Here is a 27,553-nt window from a genome sequence, read left to right as displayed (position 1 = left end):
CATCCTCATTTTCCTGTTTTATGTGGTGGCCTCTTCTCTGTCCTCCGGTAGTCTTCCCTTCACACTACTGTCCGTTCCCTTCATCAGAAACCAAGATCCAATTCCCCAGTTAAGACCAGGGAATGGGGGAGGAAGTCAAAAGAACGAACTTCTAGTCATAAAATAAATGAGCTACGGGAATGTAATATACAGTATGGTGACTATAGTTATTAATGCCATACAGCATTATTTAAATGTTGCTAAGAGAATAAATCTTGAAAGTTCTCATAAAATAAAAAAAAATTTGTAACTGTGTCTGGTGATGGATGTTGCTACACTTAGTATGGAGATCATTTTGTAATATGTACAAGTATAGAATCATTAGTGTGTACACTTTCAATACAATGTTACATGTCAATTATACCTCAAAAATTAAAAAATAATAATAAATTAAACCATAGATGACTTCCTGTTGGCTTCAGGATAATATTAACAGCTGTCCAGCCCCAACTGCCACTCTCTTCCTGTGCCTCAGGCATTCGTCATCCAAGAGGTTAGCAACCCTCCCTACAATCTCTGCAGGCCCAGGGTATACCATAGCATTCAGAAAGCCACAGACCCTCAAATGTTTCTTAAGAGAAACACCTCAGAGGCTTTTGACTTTGTAAACCTCTGCACACAGCCCTAAGAACAGCATGCTGGGCAGATAATGAATAAATGTCTCCTACATTTATCATTTCAGCAATGCTTCCAACTTCTTTATGGACATCACAGTTAAGGGAAAAAATGGAATACTCCTTTAAATGGTAATATAAATTTCTCAAGGCTGGAGAATACAATCTATATTTCAGTTTAAAGCCTTAAGTGTATCTAGTTACCTAAGCCAATCACTAAGTTTTTCTACCAGTAAAACCCACGGAGTCCCTTTCAAGTGGAGTTTCTCCAAGAAACCTCCCAATGCTCAAGAAGACAGTCCTGTCTTGCATGAATGTTAAGAAGCCACTTAGCTGAGGATAGTCGAAATTTGTGTTGTGTATTTATAGGGTTCTCTTTTGGTCAATGAAATTCACATTGTTGTGTAAACAAATGGATCTGGAAGTTTTGACTAAAGAAACGTTTTTAAAGTGTTTTCCCTTTTGTTTATGTTGTCACTCTAAATGATGTAGAGAGATAGATAGCCCACAGGACATTTCTACCCAGGCCTCCCTGACTAAAACCCAGTATTTATGTGGAAACGAGAAATGCCATCTGCCGGCTTAAACAGTAACATTGTCATTCTGTCACACAGTAGACTGAAGTCCCACGTCAATTAGAGAAACATTAGAAAAATCATGATAAACCCTGACTTCTTGTAAGGTTGTGGGAAAAAAATCCTTGCAGTATTCCTTGAGTGAAATAAATACATTTAGATTTTTTGTTTTGTTTTGTTTTATTTTGTTGGGGGGGGGGGTTAGTTGTTTTATCAGACTACTGTATGATCCCTATAAAAAAGTAATCAAACTACTTTTAGTATCCATGTGCTTAAAATTTTGGAGGGAAATGTCTCAACTGAAACACAAATTATCCTTAAACAAATGAACAATCTACTCCCTCTCCATGCTTCTCATAGGTGGAATTTGACTCAGTCATCAAAAGGAGACCAGACCGCAAGAGAAAGATGCTAACTTGAAGCCTGAGCAACTGACACACTGTAAGACCTTAACCAATTTACTCAGCTTCCCTCTAACTCACTTTACTCATCTTTAAGACGTGTATAATAAATGTATACACCTCAGAGGTCATTTGTGAATATCAAAAAAATTCAGAGCACAGAAGTGTGAAGAACAATAACACGTTCAAAACAATGTCAGCTATAATTATTATATACACAACATGTCTAACTTACTAAGACATTTGTTCAAATGTATTTCAGAATGAGTGAAATCGCTTATCCTAAAACACAGCTGAATGAATAAAAATGAGTTTTTTATCTTTTGAAAAGCAAGGCAAAACAATCAAAAGTGCAAAAACCACTAACCATTGAGCCAGTAGTGCTCTGAAATGTCAGTTCTGATGTAATGGTGGTCCTGAGTAGGCCCAAGGGACCGCGTGAATGCGGTGTCTTTGCCAAGGAAATCAGAAGCTGTTCCAGAGTAGAGGTACTCATCTGGGTGGGAGAAAAGAATACACAGGACTTCTAAGAGTTTACCAGCGGATGCTATTCAGAACACACCAATTTCACAGCATGAAACCAAAGATGCTTATTGCTTAACATCAGAATATATTGCTGTTATAATTCATAAAGTTCACACTCACATTTTGAAAACACTGCTTAAAGAAAAAATAACACAATGAACTTTGTACGCTGATGACAGATACCTGAACACGATAAAGATCAAAGTCGCTGAATCTAGAAACAAGCACCTGTATTGGCTTCAGTTTTGAATGAGCTTTTCTTTCCCTTCTCCTCACAAATAAGGATATATCATAATTAGGAGTTCCTCGTTGTAGCAGCACAGAGAAATATTAAAAGGTAAATGCCATAATGAGGAATGGCTTGTGTAATTAGTATTTACTTAACCAACACAACCTCAGTGACCACGGCTTCTCTTTGCCTAATCTCTGCTGAAAGGGAGCTTTCAGCAGTGAAGTCATTCTTCGTAATTATAACATTTTGCATTCCTTGTAGCTAGTCCTGGCTCTAATCGTTCTGATAAACAGGAATTCCTGAAAAGGGACAGAAAGGAATGATGCTGCCATTACTGCATACCAAAGTTCTTTGTCCTGTTTTTTATGTAAAGTGCATACCCATGTTTTACGTGCGGGGAGGGGTGAGAGAGAGAAAAGATGAAGGAGGAGAAGCAAAGGGTGAGGAAGAGGGAGGGGGGAAGGGAAGGGAGGAGGGAGAGAAAGAAATGAGGTTAGAGGGGAAGAAAGAGGCTGAGAGGGGAAAGGTGGGTGGGAAGACAGATAGAGGAGGGGGGAGACAGGAAGGAAAGAAGATGATATGAAGAGGAGGAGACCAAGACAACAGAGACGGGAGAGGAAAGGCAGGAGGAGCGTAGACAAATGGACTGGGGGGGAGGGGAGCAGGGGAGGTCAAATCTTCCCCAGTCTTCGTTAGCGCATTGTTGGGGTAGAGGACGGTGGCAGAAAAGCTCGCTAACCCTATGGCAGGATATTTTGCCGTTTTGAGAGCTAAGCTTCTATATCAAGAAATCTTCTCTTAGTCAACTACTATGGGTACCCTTAATAGACCAAAATAAAAAAATAGCTAATCTCTGCAGAGCATTTAGATATTTTAAATGCCTAAATAGAAGAACAACTAACAGCGTTGTTTTATCACTGAAATCCAATTTTCCTCAGAAAAATAATCTTTAAATTTTTGTCTTTGTGTGATTCAGATACTTGCTAAACTCTCTGACCCTATTCATATAAATAAGTTTTTACTGAACTAATTGAGACAACCAACCTAAATAATGACAATAGTCAACTTCAAAAGGGAAAAAAAAAACCCAAAAGAGAAAAACCCAGTCAGGTGAAGTCAATGCAGACACGGAACTGCTTTCATCTCTTGATTCATCCCCTAAATATTTCCCTGTGGGGCAAATTTTTTAAAACTAGAAGCCCAGAAAAGATCAACAAAAACATTATGAAAGAAGTTTGGTAAGAGTGAAGGAAACAAATGATTAACTTGAATCAAAATTGCAAATATTTTAACATTTTCACATGGAAAAAAGAACACTGTATCTTTCTACTCCCAAAATAGAATCTGCAGATCCAGACTTTAAAACTGTCTTCTCTGTATTTCAATCACTGAGGGACTCCTTAGAGGGGTTCCCAGTACTCACAGTTTGTTTTTCATTAAGGGTGTGTTACCCCTTCTTGACAGAGCAGAATCACAAATCCCCCATCTCATTTTTTTGAGGATAAGGACTGAGCATTAGTCACGATTTTCAAAACACACAAAAACATACACTTTCACTTCAAAGGAAGATCACCAGTTCTCACTAAGTGAAAATTAAAATGTCATGGTGCTTCGCTCTCATAAGCCCTCAAGCATTTGATAGACAAGTTAAATAAAAAGAGACGACGTTCATGAACCAAACCAAGACAAAAGGAGTTCTTATGGTTGAAATTCAGAGGTTGGGCTGACGTTCCCCGGAGCAGATTTCAGACCACACAGTGCTGCCTTCTTCAAAGCGGAGAGTTGTCTCATAAGCAAATTTAAGTGCATACAAAGCAAGGGAAGACTGACCGTGCCAGCAAAAATGTCACATTGCCCTAATATAATCAGGTTATGGTGAATTTGAAAGTTAAGGTGCTATAACATTCTATTACCTGTACTCTCTAGTTTGACTCATTTATCTTATTATTTTATCCACTCATGTCTTATTATTAATCTTTCCACTTACATCTTAAAAAATGTTTGCCACATATTATGTTTAAGAAGTGACTAAATTTTGTAGGGACATGGCATAGTATAAGAAAATCTGAAACATTTAAATGCAACATTTTAGAAAAAGTGAGCATGTGTCATTTGCATTAAAAAATTCAATCATAAGTTCATGTAAAATGTAACTGTGCAGACATTAAGGATGACTGAGACCTCACTGTATTGATAAGGATGCCAAGTACAGAGAGATTTTGCACTAAAATACTATAACCAAATAGGGGAACATTCCAAAATAACCTACCTCAATGTGAAAATGTAGCTTAATCTACACATACCTTTGGAGAAAAACACCTAAAGCAAGAACTGCCTGTCATTGATCTTACCTGTCATTACTGAAGCAAAAGGCTGTTGAGGATCAAAAGGACATTTCAGCCTGCCAGACTCCAAATTGTAAGTGTCTAGTTTGAACACAACTTCCTGTTATGAGAAATAGTAACACAAAAAAGAGATTTCTTAAAATATCAGAATCAGTAAGAACACAGGATTAGATAAGAACTAAATTCTAGCTCATTAATTCAACAAAAACCGATTGAGCATGTGTTATGTGCATCCTGCTGTGCTCCTCAGCTCTTCAGCAAATATTATTTCTGGCAAGACTCAATTCCCATGTGTTGGTCTCTGTTTGCCCAAAGTAGCAGGAATAATAATAATAATAATAATACCGAATGGATTTATCAATCAGAAGTACTAATATATACTCATCAACTTGTTAGGCCTGGACCACTATCATTATCATATCACCATCAAACACACATATTTCTTAAGCCTAATACGTAACGTATGGAACTTAACAAGCCAGTTTCCTCACCTAAAAAATAACTGCACTATAAGAATTATACTTCCATAGCTTTATGGTCTATTTACCTCAGCATCTGCAACTACTCCAAATTACTTCAGCTTTGTTGTATTTTGTAATATTACAAATATTAGCATTTTAGTGACGTAAAATGCTCTAGGTAGGCAGTTCATTTTCATAGCTGTTGATGCGTGAGGGCGAAAAATATCCTGTTACAGTATTTTCACTATTATGAAAACACTGTACACATTAAAAGCCACATAGTTATTTTGGCTGAAACATCTATTTGTACAATAGTGGCCACAGACAGAATGACACTAGCATACTTCTAATATTCAGGAAAAAAATAACATCTTAAGTTGAACTTTCCAAGAAAAATATGAATGTATAATGAATATGGTCCCACGAGCTGTAGCGTTCATAATAACAATGACAACACCATCACCCAGCAAAAAGGCTGGTGACTCACCCTGCCTACGCGCTGGAGAAATTCAGAATTTCAGACCTTTTCTCTGGATGGTGTGCCCACAAACTTCTACCGGGACACATATACATGTCATAAGAAAGGACCGTACAGTGCTACCCATCCAGAAAGCAAGCAGGGAAGCAAAAGGGAGAGAGGGCTGGGATTATTACGGCATCACGTGCCACGTCAGATCTCTCAAGTTCATGCTTGTACCTAATCTAGGCTCAGAATTCAAACTTGTGAACTTAAAATGTGTTGAAATCAATTGTTAGTAGCCTCACAGTGACCATGTAACATGATCAAGCCCAAGTATGTGTAATTAGAACGAGTCAGCTAATGACAAGTTGTGATAGCAGAGACTAGGCATGAAAAAAAAAAGTCCAGTTGAGAACACATTTAGGGCATGCTTTCCAACCATGGATGGGGCTAGAGATTGTCAGGAAGAAAAAAAGAAACACTTGTAGATAGTGGCTCTTAAGTATGTTTCATTATCATTAAGGGGACATTATTCCCCACAGATCAAACGGAACTGTTGGCTCTAAAGCCTGTAATGGGATATTGTAAAGGCAAAAAGCAAGCTGAATCCTGGTATGCCAGAAGATTATAGTGACGAGCTAAAAAAGAAAACTGAGAAAATATCCGAGATAATGTCACAGTTGATGCAAAGTACTAAATACTCCCTTATAATTGCACAGACTTCTGTTTTCAAAGTGCAACATTTCATTAAATTCTCAAGATAAGGCTGTAAAATTGTTATTCATGGAAGCTGAGGACAAGGTCTCCCTTATGATCTTCTGGAGAAAGGAGATAGCAGCAAAGTGTTTCCTTGAGCCAAGAGTCAAGGGCATCAGCAGGGAAATGACGTCAAAAATAGTGGCTGATTAAACCGACTTCCACAGATAATTGACTGAATTACATGGTACTCTAACTTTGGAGACTTCAACTCTGTAAGGTTTTTTCCCTATTTAATTCCTTCATTGTAAGTAACTATGCAAAAACACATCTATCTAAGCTGCACACAGAAATATTGTTGAAATAAAGCAACAAGAATGATACACCCTGGCTGGTGTGGCTCAGTAGATTGAGCACCGGCCTGCCAACCTGAGGGTCTCCCAGGTTCGATTCCCAGTCAGGACACATGCCTGAGTTGCGGGCAAGGTCCCCAGTGGGGGACGTGTGTGAGGCAACTAATATATCTCACACATTGATGTTTCTCTCCCTCTCTTTCTCTCTCCCTTTCCCTCTCTCTAAAATCTAAAAAAAAAAAAAAAAAAAAGAAGAATAGGATATTTAATCATCACAACTAGGAAAAGCTATTACTAATAGCATTATTTAAAGACAGGATTTGCCGCAGCAGAGGGGAGAGGGAACATAGTCACAGTCTAATTATTTAACAGCTATCAGACACTCCAAGTTTTGCAGAGTACATGTGTGTATACATATACACACAGGCATACATACAGCAGAAGTTACTTTTATATGAAATTTATATAATACTTTTGAAATCCTCGTCTCTCTACCTTCCTGTGTTCCTGTTGCCTACTACTATGGCTGAGTATTAAGTGGCTGGAATGTAGCAAGTGCCATGCCAAAGCCTACACTATAATTTTCTCATTTTATCCTCAAAATTACTCTGTGAAGTACTTAGTATTACTATCACCATTTTGCTGAATAAACGGAAGCCTGAAGAGCTAGTGCAATGCTCATAAGACCAAGGAGCTGGTAAAGGATGGGAGCATAATTCAAATGCTGGCTCCCCGAGTGCCAGTGATTAGCTGTTGACAACAGCCCTGACTTCTGTCCTGAAATCCAGATCCCACCGCCCCATTGGCACGACCTCCTAGACATTTCTCAAATGCAGAGCGTAGCAAACCAACTCACCATTCTCCCCACAAATCCGTTACTATTCTCACCTCACTAAGTAACACCACTCTCCAATTCACTGCCAAAGTCAGAAATCTGGGACTCATTTTAACTTTTTTTTATCCTTCTTCTCTTTGTCTTGCTGCACTGAACAGGAGTCCCCAGAAAGGGGATTCCCCTCACTTTTCGCCTCCATCCTTTTTATATATATGACTGTCCTGGCTTCTCATCACCTCCAGAGCAACCCTATCTATTTTGAACACAGAAGAGCCTTCCAAATCCCCTCTGGAAGAACAATGAATACCTGGGACTAATAATTCATTTAAAAAGTTAACAATCTTCAAGCAGGGCTGAATACAATTACCTGTGCTCCTGACTAGCAGCAAACTCACAGGGCTCAATACCCCCCTTCACTTGTAATTCTCTTATTCACAGAACTTGTAAAATTCCCTGCCCCTGGGCTTCTTGACAGTCCCAAGCTACGTAATTAGCTCCGTGTAAATTCCTTTTCAGCACTTGTGACTTTTAGGAGCTAAAGAACACTCTTCCCAACCCTCAGCAGGTTGTGAGTTTGGCCTTTAGCCTCAGGCCTCAAAACACATCCAAGCTGTGGGGCTATCTCATATAATTACACCCTATGCTGTGAGCTGCTATTATATATTATCCTTCATCAAAGCTCGGCAGAGGACATTACACAAGCAACAAAGAATGATGGATTCCAGTTGCCAAGTCCCCTAGTGGTTCAGAGCTTAACTGTCAGGGTTGCTTTATTTTCAAACGGCAGAGTCTGGGCTGGTTGGACAAGTTGGTTAGAGAGGAGAATTTATCCAGCCACAGGCGTGGGTTTGATTTGTGCATGAATCTGTTTGGCCAGCGTAAAGAAACCTGTTCCATAAACTCAGACTTTAAGTTCAAACATGCAGCCAGTTATCCTGCAAATATATGTGGCTATTCACATGAAGGGTTTACATAAACAGCAGGAGGACAGTGCATACCACCAACCCATACAAAGACACACTTCAGAGCACATGTTCTGAAGCTCAGTTGGGCAGGCTTGCTTAGAGACAGACTGCTTTGGTTCAGTTCGACCTTGTTAGAGCCTTCCTTGTTAGACCATGTAACAGTTGGGTGTTCTTGGGCATGTCCACTGAAACTCAATTTTTTCCTAACTTGTAAGTTAGGAGTAAGAAAGGTAATAGCTTCATCAAGAGTACTGTGAAATTTCAAAGATACAATCCATGCAACATGCCTGCCAGAATCGATGACACAAAAAGGCACACTAACATATTAGTGATTAATTAAATCACTGCCATCTGTGTGTTTCTCATTTACTGAAATGCTCGTAAACAGCTGGAATACTTTGCTCCTAATTAATACATACTTTATCCCGTCTGTCTAAATTTTGGTCCAGCAGAAAAAAATGGGTTCATGTGCGAATATGACTACCTATAGAATTATAAGAAAAATATTAAATTTCCTGTACTTCGTCTCCCCCATTGTAAACATAATAGGTCAAATTTGTCAAATGAGAAAAATAAAATTTCTTATAAGGTACAATTTCATTGCAATGTCTTCTGGCAAATGGATTGTTACCAACAGCAACATAGTATACAACTCTAGTTCTGAATGAACCTCAAGAGAAAATAAAGACCCATAGAGCTCATGGGAAAAAAGCACCTCCAACAGTTTACTATTAATTTTGATCATCTCACTAAAAAAAATCAGAACAATTTTTCATTAGGTAGATAAAGTGTATACCAAAATAGCAACCCACAAAGTACCTGGGAACATGAGTTTTCATGTAGTTCATAAACCATCATGACTCAATCTTTACATTCAAATCTTCCTGTTTAATGTCTTAGGCATTAAGTAACAAAATATTACAATGCATTGTTTTCATGCAATTTCATTATATTACCTCCTTGTAGACTCCAAGATCAATATATCCACATATTGGATGAAATGCTCCAGTTCCACACACATAAATGTGAGTTTTGTTATAGGGTTGAAGTACCCGAATGAAATTTGCACATTCTGTCTATTGGGCATAAAAAAAAAGGCATTAGCACACAACTCAACTTTTTGAAAGATTGTTATTCATGCCACCTGTTTTTTAAATAGATAAATCATCAGAAATAAGGGAAAATGAAAAAGATTTATGAAAAATGCTTAAACACCTGTCTTAGCAAAGGAGGCAAAACAAATTTTACTGTATATAATTCACACCTAGGTTTTTGGCCCAAACATTCAAGAAAAAAATGTTTCATTTTAATTTTTTAATTCAATTTTTTTATTTATATATACAACTTACTACTGTATTCTGGGTATTATTTTGTATGCAGATATCATTGTTGCTCTCTAGAGTTACACTTTTAACACATATGCATGAGTAAAAAAATTAAAATATTTTGGAATTAGTACTACCCATGTATAATGTGCATCCTTATTTTTCCCTCAAAAAAATGGGCCAAAAAGGTGCGCATTATACATGGCAAAATATGTTACCATAGAAACTATGGCTTAAATGAGTGACTTTGAAGCTTTTTGAAGTTTTAAAGGTTGTGAACTAATCAGAGTGCTAGAATGCACATCTCTATAGAGTACCCAATGGGATCTAGAGAATGAAGATACATAGAATATTAATGACATATCCATGCTTTCTTTCAATAATTCCCTAGGGAACAAAACCCACCACATTCTGATGTCCACATATTGTCTACACCATATAGATTCCACTGTTTGTAACATCAACTGTCTTGGATACATTGAACAAAACACTGAACATGGGTGTATTTCCCCATATATTTGTTCTACCCATTCTTCTTGCCGGGATTGCCCTGCCACTTTGTTTCCGTTTATTTTCAATATTACAGGACCTTTAGGACTCAAATTAACTCCTGTTTATTCCAAGAATCTCTTCTGGGTTTTTTTTTCATGAATACGTTTTACACCAAGTCCAATTTTTAATGATACTTTTACATTTCTGTTTTGTATATGCTTAAGCCTAAAAATATTTCCTTACATCTTCATTATCTTTGTAATACTTATTTTCTATCCCTCAGTTACTTGTAAATAGTGACTCTCAATTTTTCATATCATTTTTGTTATTATATATTATTTTCAATTTACCTTCTATAAGTGACTTCTTATCATTACAAAATTATTAGAAACAATTTTTAACCATAGCTTCATGATTCCTATTCCCCAAGACCCCTGAGAAAACACTTGGCTGTAGCACACTTTCGTTCTACATTGACTTCACTCAAGAGGCAGGCAGGTATTTACTAAGGAATTTGGAAAACTATGAAACCACTGAGATCCATTTTTTAAAAAATTCCACTTTTTCCCTGTTGTCACAGTTGTTATGAGGGCTGTTAGAAGAAATCTAAACACACCATACACAAAATGCCAATACCTAGCTGGGTTGGTAGGATGGTTCATAGAATGAAATTTAAAAATATTTAAAAGCAGACAACTTAATTAACAGGGTGTTACACGGTTTAAATGAGATAATATAATATTTAACAACTGTTTATCACTTGCCCTATCTACTAAATATCAATATCTCAGGGACTCTCCTGATTTTACAGGGAAAAGCTACGTCAACATACTGTGTCAGAGTTCCCATTATCTGTCCAGCTTCCCCAGCAATTTTATGTCTTAAGAATTTGCAGATCCCAGTTAATGAAATGTGCACATGTTCTGTTGCTTAAGACTATACAAAAGGACAATATTAGTCCCTCAGCCATACAAGTAAAAAATGTTTCTTTCTCAGATGGGAATATTCAGCCTAATAGAAGCAGGATCACTGAATATGACTGTTCAGATTGTATGCTAAAACAACACAATCACATCTGAAGATGTGCAAATCACACTATAGACATCTTTATTGTCCTGAATATTTTCATGAGTTTAGTGTATGTTCCCACATATTTCTTATATGGAAACTCCCTCAAAAGGAACACTTTATATTTATTAAGACAATTTTCTAGTAAATAGTCTTGTTTAACAAAATCCTGTCAGTTTTGCACCTTCAGGCCAAGGTATCTGAAAATGAGAGCCTATTTTTCCTTTTCAGAAAGGCACCGTAGGAAACTGGCTTCATGTCCCTTAACACCATGTTAGGCAATTTCAAACAAAAACCTAACTCGGAGAGTGAACATGCCATACCCATGGCTTTGAACAAATGATGGAGACACCATAATGTAAGAACTGCTCAGGCAAAAAGTGTAAAAAGTGGATGCAATCACCAGCTAAACTGTAATGATGCTCCAATGCTGGGGTGAGAGGTTTCAACGTTCTCTTTTGTTTTGCTCCCTCACGCACACTGAAGGGACTTTGATCTCTTAGTCTTCCCCTCCCTTAAGAGGTAGATGCAAGGGTGAGATCTACACAAGGAATGGTACGTGGGGAGGGTAAGAGTAGATTGGTACAACTGGAGTGAGGTGGGATTGAGTCACTGGCAAGTATTTCATCATTTTTCCAAAAGTTCTTGAAGGGTAATTGGTACAGACTGAATATTTGTGTCCTCCCAAAATTCACAGGATGAAAACCCTAACTCCCCAAGGTAATGGTATTAGGAAGTTGGGCATTTGGGATGTAATCGGTTTAAGAATAGGGCAGGATCCTAACTGTGGGATTACAAAGAGACTGGGGAACTTGCTCTCCCCCTCTCTGCCCTAGGAAGATACAACAGGCAGGTGGCCCTCTGCAGGTCTAGAACAGAATTTTCACCGGGCACCAAAACAGCGGGCACCTTGATCTTGGCCTTGTCAGATTCCTGAACTGTGAGAAATAAACGCCGGTGGGTTAAGCCACCCAGTTGGCATTGCCTTGTTATAGTAGCCCAGGGTGAATAAGACATTAGTTTTACCAGGTTCTAAACTAAATATTTGTAAAAAGAAATAAAACCATTTCCTTTCTAGCTGACAAATTATGGAGTCAGAGAGATTAAGGACTCTGAGAGACACAGCACTGTTTATAAAGGTAAATAAAATCCAGAGGAAAGTTTTATACACGTTAAGAGATATAATTTTAGTTATTACGAAGAAAAAGCTCTGAATCATACCTAAAGCATTTCACATCCTTTAACGTGTCTGGGAGTACTTTAGCCAAGGAAAGTAACCTATTATACTAGTTTCCCACTTGGTAAGATATTCCTGAAGACTTAGTTAGCAAATTCCTCCCTTCTCTCAGGTTGGGCTGACATGGATAGAACAAGGTATGGACGGGTCCTGAGTTGTCTGACATGTATATTTGACCAAAAAAGTCAGCATTGTTCAGACTTCTCTGTACTGAAGTTGACAGAGAATGGTTCTCTAAGCAGCCTGGAGGCAATGAAAAGGCACTGGCTTTTTCATGGGAAAGAACCTGAGAAACAAAGATCCTAAAAGATAAGGTCTCAATTCAGCATTGCCTGCAGTGGACATTTCAGCCAAACCAGTGACGTGAAGCTTTAAAAACTATATACAATGATTTCCCCTTTAATTTGTAACTTATTTTTTTTTGTCTCAAAGATTCTCTGTTGTTTTCTTTCTATGCACAAAGTTTCCAAGTTTTGTTTAAAGAGCAGAAGCAATAATTAACTTGATTTAATTCACTTAGTGACTTGCATGGCTATTAATGGGAGTGTAATTCTGTGAGGCATGAAGAAAGGTAACATGGGGAAGCCGCTTTTTCAACTTTCTCTGAAAACGGGCCAATTTACTGCCTACAATGGCAAGGGTTGTTGCTTGTGACCAAGCTATTCAGTTCACTGAGTAATATATACACATCCCTCTTAGAAAAAGTATTGGCTGTGTTCTTCCTTCCCGTATTCCTCCTACCTACTTCCCTCCCCCTCCATCCATTGGAAGAGAGAGAAATTAAGAGAAAGAGAGAAAACAAGTATCAACTTTTTACAATTCTCTCAAGTGACATTTGTCTCAATATCTTACCTCTCACACACATCCACACTGGTATATACACCTAACTAAATAAAACAAATATAAAACTGAGTGAATAGTTGGAAAAAGACAAATATGTTTTAGTCTATGTATTAACACTTGAAATTTTTAGTCTCTCTCTATACACCTGAAAAAATATTAACAAGATAGAACTATGAGTAATTCTCTAGGTTTAAATATAGTCTAATTAAATCCAATATATATTTATATATGTATTTCTGATATTTGACTTATAATTTGTTAACTCATTTATTTAGGTTACGTATGGAAAGACACTCATAATTCAGGCATCTGGTCTGTTTCTACTTTTAGAATATTTTTCAGAATACTGTGATCATCACACGTTTTTGATCGTTCCTCGTGTGCCTGTCATCACGCCGCATGGCAGGTCCGTCTAGCAGACCGCAGAGAGAATCCCATCTGCAGAGGTATCTGCTCAGGTCTTGTAGTTTTGAAAATAGTTTAACACTTCAGAATAAATACATGAAAATCAAAATCATCACATTCTCCCTTAAAAATGGAAGATTAAATAGTGGAGATTTCTACGGAGCTAAACACAGTGGTGGTACAAGGGCAAAGGTAAACATTCTGAAGAAAAACAAGTTGAGAGCTATGCTTACTGAAATATTTAAAAGTCTATATCAAATAGGTCAACTTGGAAAGAATATTTTTTACATGAGTGGGTCACAAAGTAATAATATACTTTATATTATATGTATTATATAGAGAGTTATATGTAATTTGCAAATCTTGAAAATCTGTAAATAACCAATTAGGAAAAGGAACACACTAAAATTTTAAAATGAACAAATTGTAGGGTATGCCATTCCAAAAATAAATTCTGATTTTACAACTACATACAATATTTAGTTTAAATAGTAATAAACAATTGCAAAGTAAAACAACAAAATAACTTTTTGTTGGTAAACATTTGATATATTTACTTCATTCATTTATGTTCTAGTATTAAATATTAGCTATTGAAAAATATACTCTCTCATGAACATCAGTGCTGGTTAACACATAAGAGGCATGCATTTTCTGGAGGGTCATTTTGCTATGCATATAAAAATTTTTATAGCTTTTGACCAGTAATTCTACTCAATAGTCAAAGATGTTCACAGATTCTTATATGAGGTTTTCCATGGGCAGCATCATTTACAAAAACTAAAACTGGATTTATAGCAAACTTCTAACAATAGGGAATTGATGGAATAATATATAGAGAAATGCAGTGTGGCTATTACAAGCAGTGTTATAAAAAGAAATTTAATGACATGGGAAAATACAACTGTCTGTGAAATGAAAAAAAATGTTAAGAGACTATGTATACAATGATTTCATTCTGAAAAACAGTAAATAGATAAGATAGAAGAATAAACACCAAAATGTCATCAGCTATCTCTGGGTAATGTTCTTGGGGGATGAAACATTTACAAATGATTTCTGTGTAATTTGCAAACTTTTTACAATGAATACTTTGTTTTACTTTCAGATGCTCTAAAAAAATAAAATATAACATAGAACTTTAGAATAGTAAGATCCTTTTAACTCTACGTAATGTCTGTATTGACAGATTGCACGCCTCCAGCCTCCAGCCTCCACGGTTAAGCTGACAAAGGCCAGGCTGCCTACACGCTGTGCATTCTTTTGTCTGGAGTGACCTGTTTACTACCCCACTCTTTGTAGTCAGGACTAAAGACATTTCTTTAGTGACTTTCTTTTGAAAAACATCCTAAGCAGAAACAAGGTAGTACTGAAGAGCTTCCTACCATCTCTTTCCTTCCTTGAATTAAACTGGAGACTGTTCAACAACGTGGAATAGTTCTCTTTTGTTTCCTCATCTTCTGCTCCCTCCCCACACCAATTAGCTAACTTTCATTATGGTAAATAATTCACTATTTTTCAGTTATATAGTACCTTTGTGGAAAGGGACAGTCTTTCCAAACACTTGTTAATCCTAAACACACTCTTGGGAATGAGGTAAAAATTACAGAGAGAAGGGAAACAAGAGGGTAATGCCAAAGCTAGTAAAAGGTGTCAATAAAACCCCACACTTGTCTCAGTCTCTGTTGCCAGGCAGACATCTGTGCGATGCTGAATAATGAGGATCTGTATCATGGTGACATTGCGGAGGGAAATTATTTGAGGGATACAGATTTCAGACCTTACAGGGAGAGTGCAGACCTTAATGTGTGAGGTGTCGTCAGTGCTGTGTAAGAGAACAGACTGTGGGAGCAAAACTTCTGGATTCCATTTCTGGCTTCACTGTTTTACTAGATATGTGATACTATGCAAGTCATTTACTTTTTCTGGCCTCAGTCTTCTCATCCAGAAAATGAGAAACAATAAAAAGTCTAGCATATAGTATAGTCATAAGGATTAAATGAGATTAAAAAACATTAAAAACAACTCCCAGAACATGGCAAGTGCTATAACAGTGTTAGCTGTTCTTAGGAACTCTAAAATATGTTATTTTAAAGTGGCAAATTAAAAAGGAGACAAACAGCCCTGGCTGGTGTAGCTCAGTGGATTGAGCTCGGGCCTGCAAACCACACGATCGCGTCAGGCCACATGCCTGGGTTGCAGGCCAGTTCCCAGCCAGGGACTCACAAGAGGCAACCATACATTGATATTTCTCTCCTTCCCTTCCCCTCTAAAGATAAATAAATAAAATCTTAAAAAAAAAAGGAGACAAACACTTGGATTATCCCCACATGATTCAACGTCAAACTCTACAGATGCCAGGGAAAGGAGAAAAGCTTCCCAATTTTCTAACCTTGCATTAGTAGTAGGTGTGCTTAAAGGTTAGCAGGTATTACTAGCTCCCCAGTACATTGCAATTGGAAAGATAGTTGTCATCTGCTGGGACCTATGTGCTTTAGGATGCCACTTCCAGAAAAGTTTATCACCCTTTGCTTTAGCTTAATAATAAGGGCAACTGAGTTACTATATAACCAGAATCAGTGAACGTAATGAAATGGGAACACTGTCACAATTAAAACCTCCTCTGACTGTCTGACCTTGAGTGTTTATCCTTCATCTGCTCCATGGGAAACTGGTGTTAGTTTACTAGAGTAGATTTGAAACACCCTTTTCCTACTTGCCTCCTTATCATACACTCAATACTGGTGAAACCGAAAATACTAAGGCATTTGTACTGTTTAAGACATGCTTCTCCTGTTAAGGCATGCCTTACAGAGTAAGTTTGAAACCTTCGTAACCAAAAGCATCTTTTTTTCCCACAAATTCAAAAAGTATCGATGCTTTTGCTCACTCGGGTTTTTGTTTGCTGTTTGGATATTGAAACAGGGTGAAGAGATTGGAGACATGAGAGAAAGAAAAATATATCCCAGAACAGTTTAATCTCTTTCATTTCTAGTAAAATAAATATAAAAATTGTTTTCTGTTGTATTTGATGCTACCATTCCCTGATACATTTCTACTAAAATAAGCGTGTCTGAAAAGGTCACATTGAATGCTGCTAACCAAATACAAAATTAGGCATAATCAAAGCTTTGTTTTCCTTTGACTGATTTGTTGTGCAGTACTGTGACTACGTGTAACTCATTGAGTAATATGCGTACCACTCATTAGATTAAAAGCTCCATGACAACAGACACTCTATCACTTTCAGACACATATTTAGACTCTTAATAAATATTAGTTTAATAAATGACACAAACGAGTGAACAAATTTCTTGTCTCAGATTCTTAATCTTATAACCTTCTGCTTAATTTGTTAGGCATCATGTGTCATATTATGTTACTTTTATCAGATTAATAAAATGAGAATTTTAAAATCTAATTTGGCTTTCATATAACACACACTGTTTGTTGCTACTGAATATGAAGGCATTGCTCTGCTTAACTACCCCGGGCTACTGTGACTGAGGCAACGTTAGAGGATGTTGCAAAAGAAGACTCAATAGTCCATGTTTCTGCCCAAAGTTAGAACCTCTTATCATCTTGAGTTACATTCAGGAAGTGATTTATTTGGGAAAAAACAAGAAGCAGTTCTCCCTATCTCCACAGTGCAAGAAGTCAGAGCAGAACACAGAGCATCTGGCCTAAATCAGAGCACTCAGATGAGCAGAAGAAGCAGTCGTTGCTGGAGACAAAACAGGCAAAACCATGTAGGGAGCATGCATGGCAACTGGGACAATGCAAAAGCAATCCAGACGGATCACCCCAAAGATGAGCAGGTTTAGTCACACCTACATATAAGGCTTTTCTCTGGTCCTTAAGGCAGCTTAAACTACAAGTTTACATTAGGAACATACTATTTACCCTTTATAAGATATTTTATGTAATTATGCTTTAGTAAATTTTAGAGTAAAACATTTCTAGTTTTTATTCTAGAATGTTATATCATTCATTTTTTAACCAGTCCTTCTTAATATCTCTATATGTTGAGTTTTGAAAGAATGCTTCTATATTTTGTAAGTTTAATTTTAAACCAAATTAAATTAAGTATCAATTGTATGTCTGTAATGCTAAAACTGAGGACTTTGTGTACATTCGCAAAAAGCATGCATGTAAATGAAAAATAGACAATCCTAGAAATACAATATTCTCAGATGGTTTATTTTGAATATTTTAAATGCATCTGAGATTTTCTGTGAGAAAAATAATAATATTTAGAGTTAACACTATAGAAAGTTTAGTAATTATACATTTCTGAGAATAATATTACTCCTTTTAGCAAGGTAGAAATATTTTATACCATAATCTTTACACAGAATAAGTTAGTGTAGCTTTAAAAATAGTATACTAATGCCATTAATTCAATAAGACCCTATATAAATATTTACTATCATATCAGTACCAATTAAACAAAGATATTTTTAAAGTCTCATACTTACATTGGCGTCTTTCCCAGCTAATTTACATAATTCCACCCGGTCCTTTGCAGCAGGCCAATAAATCTGTAAAACATTTCAAGGCGTGTTAGGATCGAATATCTACAACACCCTAACTTCTAATTAGGGAAGTGAGTATGTGAATTTAAAAAGTGGATATCAAGCCAAGAATATGTTTTTAGATATGATGTAAGAATTTTGAGGTTTAAATAATTTCCAAAGTCACCCTAAAAAAATTTCTGAGAAAAAACTGTACAGAGCCATCCAGTTTCACTTGTTCATCTTCCTATTAATTTTTAAACGCATTCATTAATGGGTAAGTTATGTTGATAAACCCATGAATTCTCATTGTGATGTAAACAGAATTTCAGGTGAGCATGCGCTTCAGTGAGAGATTCTATTGTTTTCCCTGTTTTTCTGGGTTTACTCCGAGTGGTAGTGCATCCTAAACATGGGCAATGAGGTGTGTCTGGCGGCTCTTTGTCCCAGGAGCATTACCACTCCAAGTCAAGCACAATTGTGAATTTTTTGACAATACAGGGTGGGCAAAAGTAGTTTACAGTTACTCATATACAAAATAATATAATAAATGATAAAAGAATAAACTCTCTTTTGCATCCCCACAACTGTGAACCTACATTTGCCCCACCACGTTGAATACATATGGAGTTCCAACACATCTGTCGCTTAGTTAAGCCTGTTATATGCACCATCGGATTTAGATCTCATGATGACCCTGTGAGATAGCTGTATTTACTCTCCTCATTTTCAGGTCAGGAAACTTACCCATACAGCCATGAAATAGCATGTTGAAGGCTCTGAAACTAGTTCAAAACAAAGCCAAAATAGGACCCAAAGTGTCTCCTGGACTTACTGGGGAAAGTGGGTCTCAACCATTATACAACAAATATTATTTAGACATAATTAAGGACAGGGGCTGAAGACCCCTTGGTTGGCAGCTTTTAATCATATTTTAACAGCTTTGAATGTATTACAAAGTGTTTTTTTTAACAAACTTTAGAAATTCTGTCAGGAAGCTTTTACAAGACGAGGTTCAAACAGTTAGGTCATTCCTTTAGCTTACAGAAAAAAATGTTCTTTGTTAAGCTATAGGCAAGAAGAAACAAGAAAAGCAAGCTCTGAGCTGCTTATAAAATTCCAAGAGTTCCTGACAAACTTTTGTTTCTCACCAGTGTTAACAGAAAATGTTTTCAGAGGTGAGGGGACGGAAAATATCCTGAGGGAATAATACACTGAGACTTGTTAAACCTGGAATTAAATGATTTAAAAGTCACTAAGGTTTATATGATATTATCTTCATAGTGAAATGTAGGATTTTCTGTCTGAGTGAAGGAGAGAGAATAGTGGTCATCCTCTCTTAATAGCAATGAAATTATTGAGATTTTTAAGTTAATCAAGGTGGTTCATTTAGAGTACACTGCAGGAACCTACAACCCGACAGTGTGCATAGGCAGGGTGGCTGAGCCAGCAGTGGGTCTGATTACAAACTAACCTTGATCTGGCTCACGATAAGGACCCAAAGATGTTAAGCTGTTATTTATTCAGACATGGTTTACAACACTGCAATTACACATTCACACAATTTTACACAGTGGTCAGCCGGAAAACATTAATGGCAGCATCATAGGCAGCAATAAAAAGCAATAAGAACGGATCTTAGCAATTCATTATTACATGAAAAAAAAATCCTTAAAATTACAAACAGTATGATCCACTTAGAATAATGTTAAAAACAACTACAATACAATAGAAACTTTATATATAATATATATGATAAATACATAAAAATAAAGTATGAGACTGATGAATATAGGATTCAGAAAAATGGTTACCCAAGATTGAAAAAAAATGGAAAATTGGTAGTAAGAAATAAGTTATATATCCAATCTTAGCTTTTGCTCTGAATGGCATATTTTCAGGTGTTTAGTACATACTTAAAAACAATTAAGTAATGCAAGTTAGTAAATAAATAAACCAAAATGGTATGTGCATATGCCCATTAACAATATTCAGTCATCAATCTGGAATTACGAAGTCCCAAGTTAATGAATAAATGAATAAGTGAATAGTAAAAATAAAGCAGTGTAGCTGACAAGAGATTTGAAAATTTTTCAAGTTCTTTTCTAATCTCTAATAGGAAAAATGCTGAACTGAGTGTTCTTTTCCTCTCCTTTAAAAGTGGCATCTTGAATTTATGAAATTTTTGCTTCATCTTTGATCTTATGAGCTCAAGGTATCTTCTCGTTGCTTTCTTGCTGATTCATTTTTTAAAAGTCTTAATTGTGATGAAATACACATAATAAAATTTGCCATCTTATCCATTGTAAGTGTGTGGTTCGATAGTAAGTATATTCACATTGTATCACCAATCTCCAGAATTCTTCCATTGTGCAGAACTGCAACTCTCTACTTGCTGATTCTTGAGTATTATAGTATTATAATATTATAGTATTTTACCAAGACAGCTTTGTGTTATTGGGTGGAAAGTAAATTGTACACAGAATGCATCTCCATGATCTCACAACTGGTTTAATCTTACATTCATTTTCTTTGGTCTCTAATCTATATTAGTATTTCTTTGAGTCCTTTAGGTATGTTAGTTCCTGTTCTTTTTTTTATTTTATAATATGGTCAGATTTAATCATATTTCTAAAATAAACTTAAAACAAGTATTTATAGATCTGGTTAAACCTGAGTATATTATTAACATTAATACTATATAGGCAAAAGAAAAATATAAACTCTTTCATATTAAGTAAATGAAATTTAGAGAAGAGAAAGGTCTTCAAAGGGTTTATTATTTTCCCCTTAATCCAGTGTACTGGGTGACTGAGTTAAAGTAAATTATGAAATAAATAATGTTTTGAAAACTTATTTTGAATATATGTACAGGGTTTCATAACGAGGGAGTTATTTAAACATTGACAAAACGTGGAGGCAATCTTTGTATCATTTTTGAAATCCAAGTTAAAGTTCCAAAGTTAGCACAGAGTAGTTCCTGATCATTAATCATTTGTTCATCAGGCAGGTAATTATAAGGGGCCCTCTGTAAGCCCAGAAAGGTGTGGCACTCAGGTGGTAAGATCAGAGAAAGGACGACAGCTCTGCAAATAGATAAAGGAGCACATTTCCATAGGAGATACAGGTCCAGAGAGCAGGGAGGATGGAGTCACTGCACTCAGGGAGCACCACGGAAGGCCAAGTGTAAACAAAAGTCTCTAGCAGCCTTGACTTCTGAGCCATTTTTTTAAACTGTTCTCTCTGAATGGTTTCAACACTAATGTAATAGTTTCGTTTAATATTTTCTACTCTAATTTTGCCTAAGAACATAACATGAAAACAGTGACTTTTAGATGAGTTTTCTCTTTGCAAAGGAATACACATATCTAAAAGATGTTCTAATATTTTTTACATTTTCAGTTATTGGTTATGTCATGTGATTATAAATTGAATATGCTCTCCTAGTTAACTAAAATTATAAGTTCCAGAGACTTGGGATTTGCACAGTGGGTAAATATTATGTTAAGATGCATAGCAAGGGTTTTCAGGGAAACGATAAAGGACACGTGAACAAAACCAAGGGCAGGTGGAAGCAGGGAAGGGGGGTGGGCATGGCTGGGGCGGGTAGTGAAGGGAGGTACATGCAGACAACTGTACTTGAACGACAAAATAATCCTTAAAAAAGAATAAAGATCCACAGCACTGGGAATCTGTTGGATTCCAGAAACCAGTTTTAATAAAATCGTCTATTTTTCTGTTTATAAAGCAGATGTCCACGATGTTATCTCACTTTTTACCTTCAATCCCATCCAGTCTAGCACCTGTTAAAAATATAAATTATCCCTGGAACATTATTATTAATGCACAGGAATTCTGAGGTGGTAACACAAAGATAATTTTATTTCTTAAGATAACATTCAAGCCTTAAAAATAAAGATTAGTATGGATTATAAATTGGATTATTTTGACACAATGCTGTCAAGAATCTAGAAATCATAAACAAAATTACCTTCATAACAACTACCTAGAAGATATCTGACTGTCTTCCAGACTCTAAACATTTACTTAAAAAAGGAAATTATTGTAGTTGTGCCAATATTTAAAATATATCATTCTAATTATGATTTCTGGTGAGATTTTCTTTGACTTGCCACTTGGTTAATAGAACAAAGAATTTTAAAAAATATTCCTTTTGATACCTTGTTGGTAAAGAATTTAAAGAAATAGCATTTTTTCTTAATTAAGTCGAAAAACAGAAGAAAGCAAATAAACCACACTCCTATTTACATAGGATTTGCAGAAATATGTTCAAGTCACATTTTTTGTTTCAATAATCTTTTACAGTGATTATGTGACACATATCTCTACCTCTATTTATATGAAGCATTTCACCATGGTTGTATTTTTCTAGTCAAATTGTGTGTGTGTGTGTGTGTGTGTGTGTGTGTGTGTGAGTCTGTGTAGGTGGTTACAGAGCGGAAAGGAGAGTGATAGAGAAAGAAATAGAGAGAGAGAGACACTCATAGGTACATAGAGGAAGAGAGAGAGAGAGATGTTAACTCTACTTGGGTATAAAATAACATATTTTATATATGCTCTCAAGTTTCATTATAGTTAATATAAAAGCCCAACATGTACCTGTTATCCTGGGATTATTTCATTAGCTCAGTCAGTAAACAGTGAGATTACCTCATTCTCAGACTGAAACCACACCTCACACTTAAAAATACAATGTTCACAATATCTGTAAGAATCTTTCCTGAACATTAGTAATACAAACAGTTCTGAGGCAGTGGTTATCATTATTCTCATTGTTTTCTGAATTCATTACCAACACATATTTTTGCACTTTAGTTCTTTGCACAAGCAGTTCATGCCATATAAGAAGTTTCATTAAGGAAGATAAAATAAAGACATACCCCCCTTTCTAAAAGTCCATGCAGCTATATCAGTCTATTAGAAAGTTACCCACAAATGTTTTTCTTTCATTTATCAAAGAAAAGCATGCTGGAATGACTTCCAGCTAAGATGGAGGCATAGGTGGAAACACTGTGCCTCCTCACACAACTATATTTAAAAAACAAACAAAGTTTTAGTAACAAAAACACAGCCAAAACACAGAAAATTGAACTGTTTGGAAGTCTGACCACAACGAACCATTCAGCCAGACAAGTAGGAGGGGCGGAGTTCGGTCCAACCTACCCAGGAGTGGAGGCAGAGGCAGTTGGTGGATCCCAGGCATGGGGTGGTGACAGGTAGAACCAGTGAGGGCGCAGGGTGGCTGGCTGACTGTGGTCACACATTCGCGTGCAGATAAACCAAGCGAAGGAACAAACAGTGAGACAGACCACTCAGACTAGGGCCCCAGCAATGGGAATTAGAGCCTGAAAGCACCAACTGGAAAGACTTTCTCAGGGTAGAGGGGCTGAGAGAGGCTCCCAGGCTCACAGAGATTTTGTTGGAGAGACCCACAGGATCCTGGAGGGTACACAAGCCCACACACCTGGGAACCAGCACCAGAGGGGCTCAATTTGCTTGTGGGAAGCCGCAGAGGAGACAGAAATCTGAGAGAGCCAGGAGCAAAGTGCCATTTTTTCCCCTCTCTGACCCCACCCCAACATACAGCATCACAACCCTGCAACTTGGGTTGCTCCACCCTGGTGAACACCTAAGACTCCACTCCCCGTACATAACAGGTGCAAACAGACCAAACATTATGACTCAAGAACAGCTCAAAGCCCCAGAGCCTATAATTCTAAGTGACCAAGAAGTAGCCAATCTTTCAGATGCACAGTTCAAAACGCTGGTGATCAGGATGCTCACAGAATTGGTTGATTTTAGCCACAAATTGGAGGAACATATGAAGGCTAAACTGATTGAAATGAAGGGAAATGCACAGGAAACCAATAGTGATGGAAAGGAAACTGGGACTCAAATCAAACAAGTGGACCGGAAGGAAGAACAAAACATCCAACCAGAAAGAAATGAAGAAACAAAAATTCAAAAAAATGAGGAGAGGCTTAGGAACCTCCAGGACATCTTTAAATGTTCCAATATCTGAATTATAGGGGTACCAGAAGGGGAAAATAAACAGCCACTAGTGGAAAACTTATTTGAACAAATAATAAAGGAGAACTTCCCCAATCTGGCAAAGGAAATAGACTTCCAGGAAATCCAGGAAGCTCAGAGAGTCCCAAAGAAGTTGAACTTAAGAAGGAACACACCAAGGCACATCATAATTACATTAGCCAGGATTAAAATGGAGAGAATACTAGAAGCAGCAAGAGATAAGGGGACAGTCACCTACAAAGGAGTTCCCATCAGACTGGGATTTCCCAACAGTCAGTGGATTTCTCAAAAGGCCTTACAGGCAAGAAGGGGCTGGAAAGAAGTATTCCAAGTCATGAAATCCAAAGACCTACATCCAAGATTGCTCTATCCAGCAAAGCTTTCATTTAGAATGGGAGGGCAGATAAAGTGCTTGTCAGATAAGGTCAAGTTCAAGGAGTTCATCATCACCAAGCCCTTATTATATGAAATGTTAAAGGGACTTATCTAAGAAAAAGAAGATAAAAATATGAACAGTGAAAGGACAGCAAACTCACAGTTATTAACAACCACACCTAAAACAAAAGCAAACCTAGAGGACAGCTAGATCGGGAGTGGAACCATAGAAATGGAGATCACATGGAGGGTTAGCAACAGGGGAGAGGGAGGAGGAGAAGGGGGGAGAAGGTACAAAGAATAAGTAGCATAGATGGTGGGTAGAAAATAGAGAGGGGGGAGGGCAAGAATACTATGGGAAATACAGAATCTAAAGAACTTGTGACACATGGACATAAACTAAAGGGGGGGGATGATGAGGGAGGGGTGTGCAGGGTGGAGGGGAATGAAGGGGGGAATAGGACAACTGTAATGCCATAATCAATAAAATATAATAATTTTTTTAAAAAAACACGCTGGAAAAGAGATGCCACTTGCACCATTGCCATGTTTTAACTGTCCTGAACTATTCCCACACAAAGCAGTTCTACTAATGGCGATGTACCAGATACAGATTTTAAGGCTCTCCTTTTGGTGAGGAGTAGTCCCTGGGACCTCAGAGTTTAGATATCAAAAATCTCAGATATGTAGAAAGCTTGCTGCTGCTCTCTGCCCACACGCAGGACAGACATCACAAATCAGACAGGTCTCTGTGTGTCCAGAGTAGCCTAACGATCTCTCCCAGTATAATCATCCAAGGTGTAATCACTAATTTTACCACTGCCAAATAACCTAGGGGCTGCAAATTGGTTTAAATTTTAGTGCTAATCTTATGGATCAAGTCGATAACAGAAAATTACTGTGGGAAACAGGAGGAAATAAATTTATAAGATTTCTCCACTTGGAAGTAATAATTTATGGGGTCATGTTTTAAACAAGTATGTTTGTTAAGTGAGTCTCCTTATTCTGTAACATCCTGACTTAACCATGTTAGTATGTTTATTTTCTTTTCATAATATTTTACAATTGACATAAACTATTTTTAAAAATTAATTTTTGCATTTACCCTCAGAAAATTTACATAGGAACCTCAGAAAATATATATGTAGTATTCTCTTCAGCAGCCCAGATACTAAAGATTAGCATTGCCCTGAACAAAAAACAAATCTGTGAAACATTCAATAACTTGTGAAAAAGTATAAAAGTATATATCTATATTTTTTTTTAGAGTTATAGAATATAGATTTACCAGTATGAGATCATTCTAATAAAATGAAAAGTGATTTCACTTTACATGTGATAAAGTTATATTTTAAACACATTTTTGCAAAAAGATATTTAATATTAATTTTCTGATGAAAATACAGTGGGGAGCTGTGTATTTTAAAATACAACATTTGATCTATTTATCTTATATTAATTTTATTTGCTTGTATTTATCCAAATTCTAAAATCACTTTTTTTGTTTTTTGAAACATTCTACTTCCTTTGAATAAATTTTGGCAAGAGGAACTCACAAGTAAAATACTGTAATGTTCCTGAATATTATTGTTTCATTCATAATTTTTATAATTCATTAACAGTTATCATTTGATAAAGTGACAATGTCAGGCAATTTATTTTTAATTATTTAATTTTAGGCAAGTTACAGAAACATTCAAATAGTGATAAAGCCTTATAACAACATCCTAAGGAAATCCTAATTATATCTGGTCTTTGTTTCATCTTTGGAAAAGTCATTTGACTCAAGTTTGCAAGTACAAGGGCAGTCAAATGCCCTTTGGCCTAATTCAAAGATGCCAAAACAACTGAAAAGAATACAAAAGAGGAAGTTACAATTTGTTCATGAAACCTAATTAAACCCTGAAAAAGTTCAGAGTCATAAAAATGCAAGTGACCATCTCTATCAAAGAACAGGATTCGAGTTTTTGAATGGTTGCAAAGAAAATGGTTGTTCTAATTGCCATAGAATACAAGCATTTAAACAACCAATGATTACTCTGGGTTCTGAGAAAAGAGAGAGGGTAAGAGATATGAGCTCAGAGAACGACTATTGGAAAATAAGGACAAGAGCTCCAAAGGAAAAGCTTGCGTAATTGAAACTGGCTGGGGTAGAAATTTTTACAGATGAGAAATTTAAATTCTCCAGTTTGGGGTCTGACCTGCCCATGTAACTTCCTTCATAAAGTCTTGAGTGAGAATAGCCTCATCTTCCTTCTCTCTTTTTTTTTTTTGGACTCAGCTACATTGCTTTTACCCCAAAATTTCTTTTCTTTCAAAAATAGCTTTCTTCTACTAACCATTTTGGAATTCTAACACATTTGCATTTATCATATTCATCTGCCACTTTTTTTTGCAAGTAAATCAGCTTGGGATCTCTCCTAGACAGAAAGATCAATGAAATGCAGTAGAATTTAACGACGCGTGTTCAAGTCCCTACTATACTGCTCGTTAGCATCTAATGTGGTGATTTCAAATATTATTTCGGTGTTATCCTCAGAATGAGTTTGTTCTAACTGGAATACATTGGACCTCTTCTGGATAATCCCTTCCTATAAAAGTCCATGTTAATATCACCTCCCCAGAAGGGCCTACTTTGAAGACCAATCTAAAATAGTTTCCCAAGAATGCTGCATTTTAAATAACACGTAACACTAAGTGATATTTTCTTATTTGTTTGCTTTTCTCCATTGATCTCCCCTC

The 27,553-nt window shown here is 36.5% G+C and overlaps 1 protein-coding gene across 1 annotated transcript in view; it reads right to left on the bottom strand.

Moving 5' to 3' along the window:
• The window catches only part of SEMA3D (semaphorin 3D), a 133,153-nt gene that overhangs the window by 66,088 nt on the left and 39,512 nt on the right, over positions 1 to 27,553 (bottom strand). Inside the window, exons 3-6 of the mRNA XM_037066141.1 lie at positions 18,350 to 18,412; positions 9,458 to 9,577; positions 4,738 to 4,831; positions 1,997 to 2,125 (exon numbers count right to left, since the gene is read on the bottom strand). Of these exons, the coding sequence (XP_036922036.1) occupies positions 1,997 to 2,125; positions 4,738 to 4,831; positions 9,458 to 9,577; positions 18,350 to 18,412 (406 nt within the window). The remainder of the gene's footprint in view (positions 1 to 1,996; positions 2,126 to 4,737; positions 4,832 to 9,457; positions 9,578 to 18,349; positions 18,413 to 27,553) is intronic.

Source organism: Sturnira hondurensis, unplaced genomic scaffold, assembly GCF_014824575.4.
Source record: "Sturnira hondurensis isolate 20B ecotype Veracruz unplaced genomic scaffold, ASM1482457v3 Scaffold0016462, whole genome shotgun sequence".
Taxonomy (NCBI): Eukaryota; Metazoa; Chordata; class Mammalia; order Chiroptera; family Phyllostomidae; genus Sturnira; species Sturnira hondurensis.
Note: the sequence above shows the minus strand (reverse complement) of the source record. Positions and strands in the feature narration are given on the sequence as shown.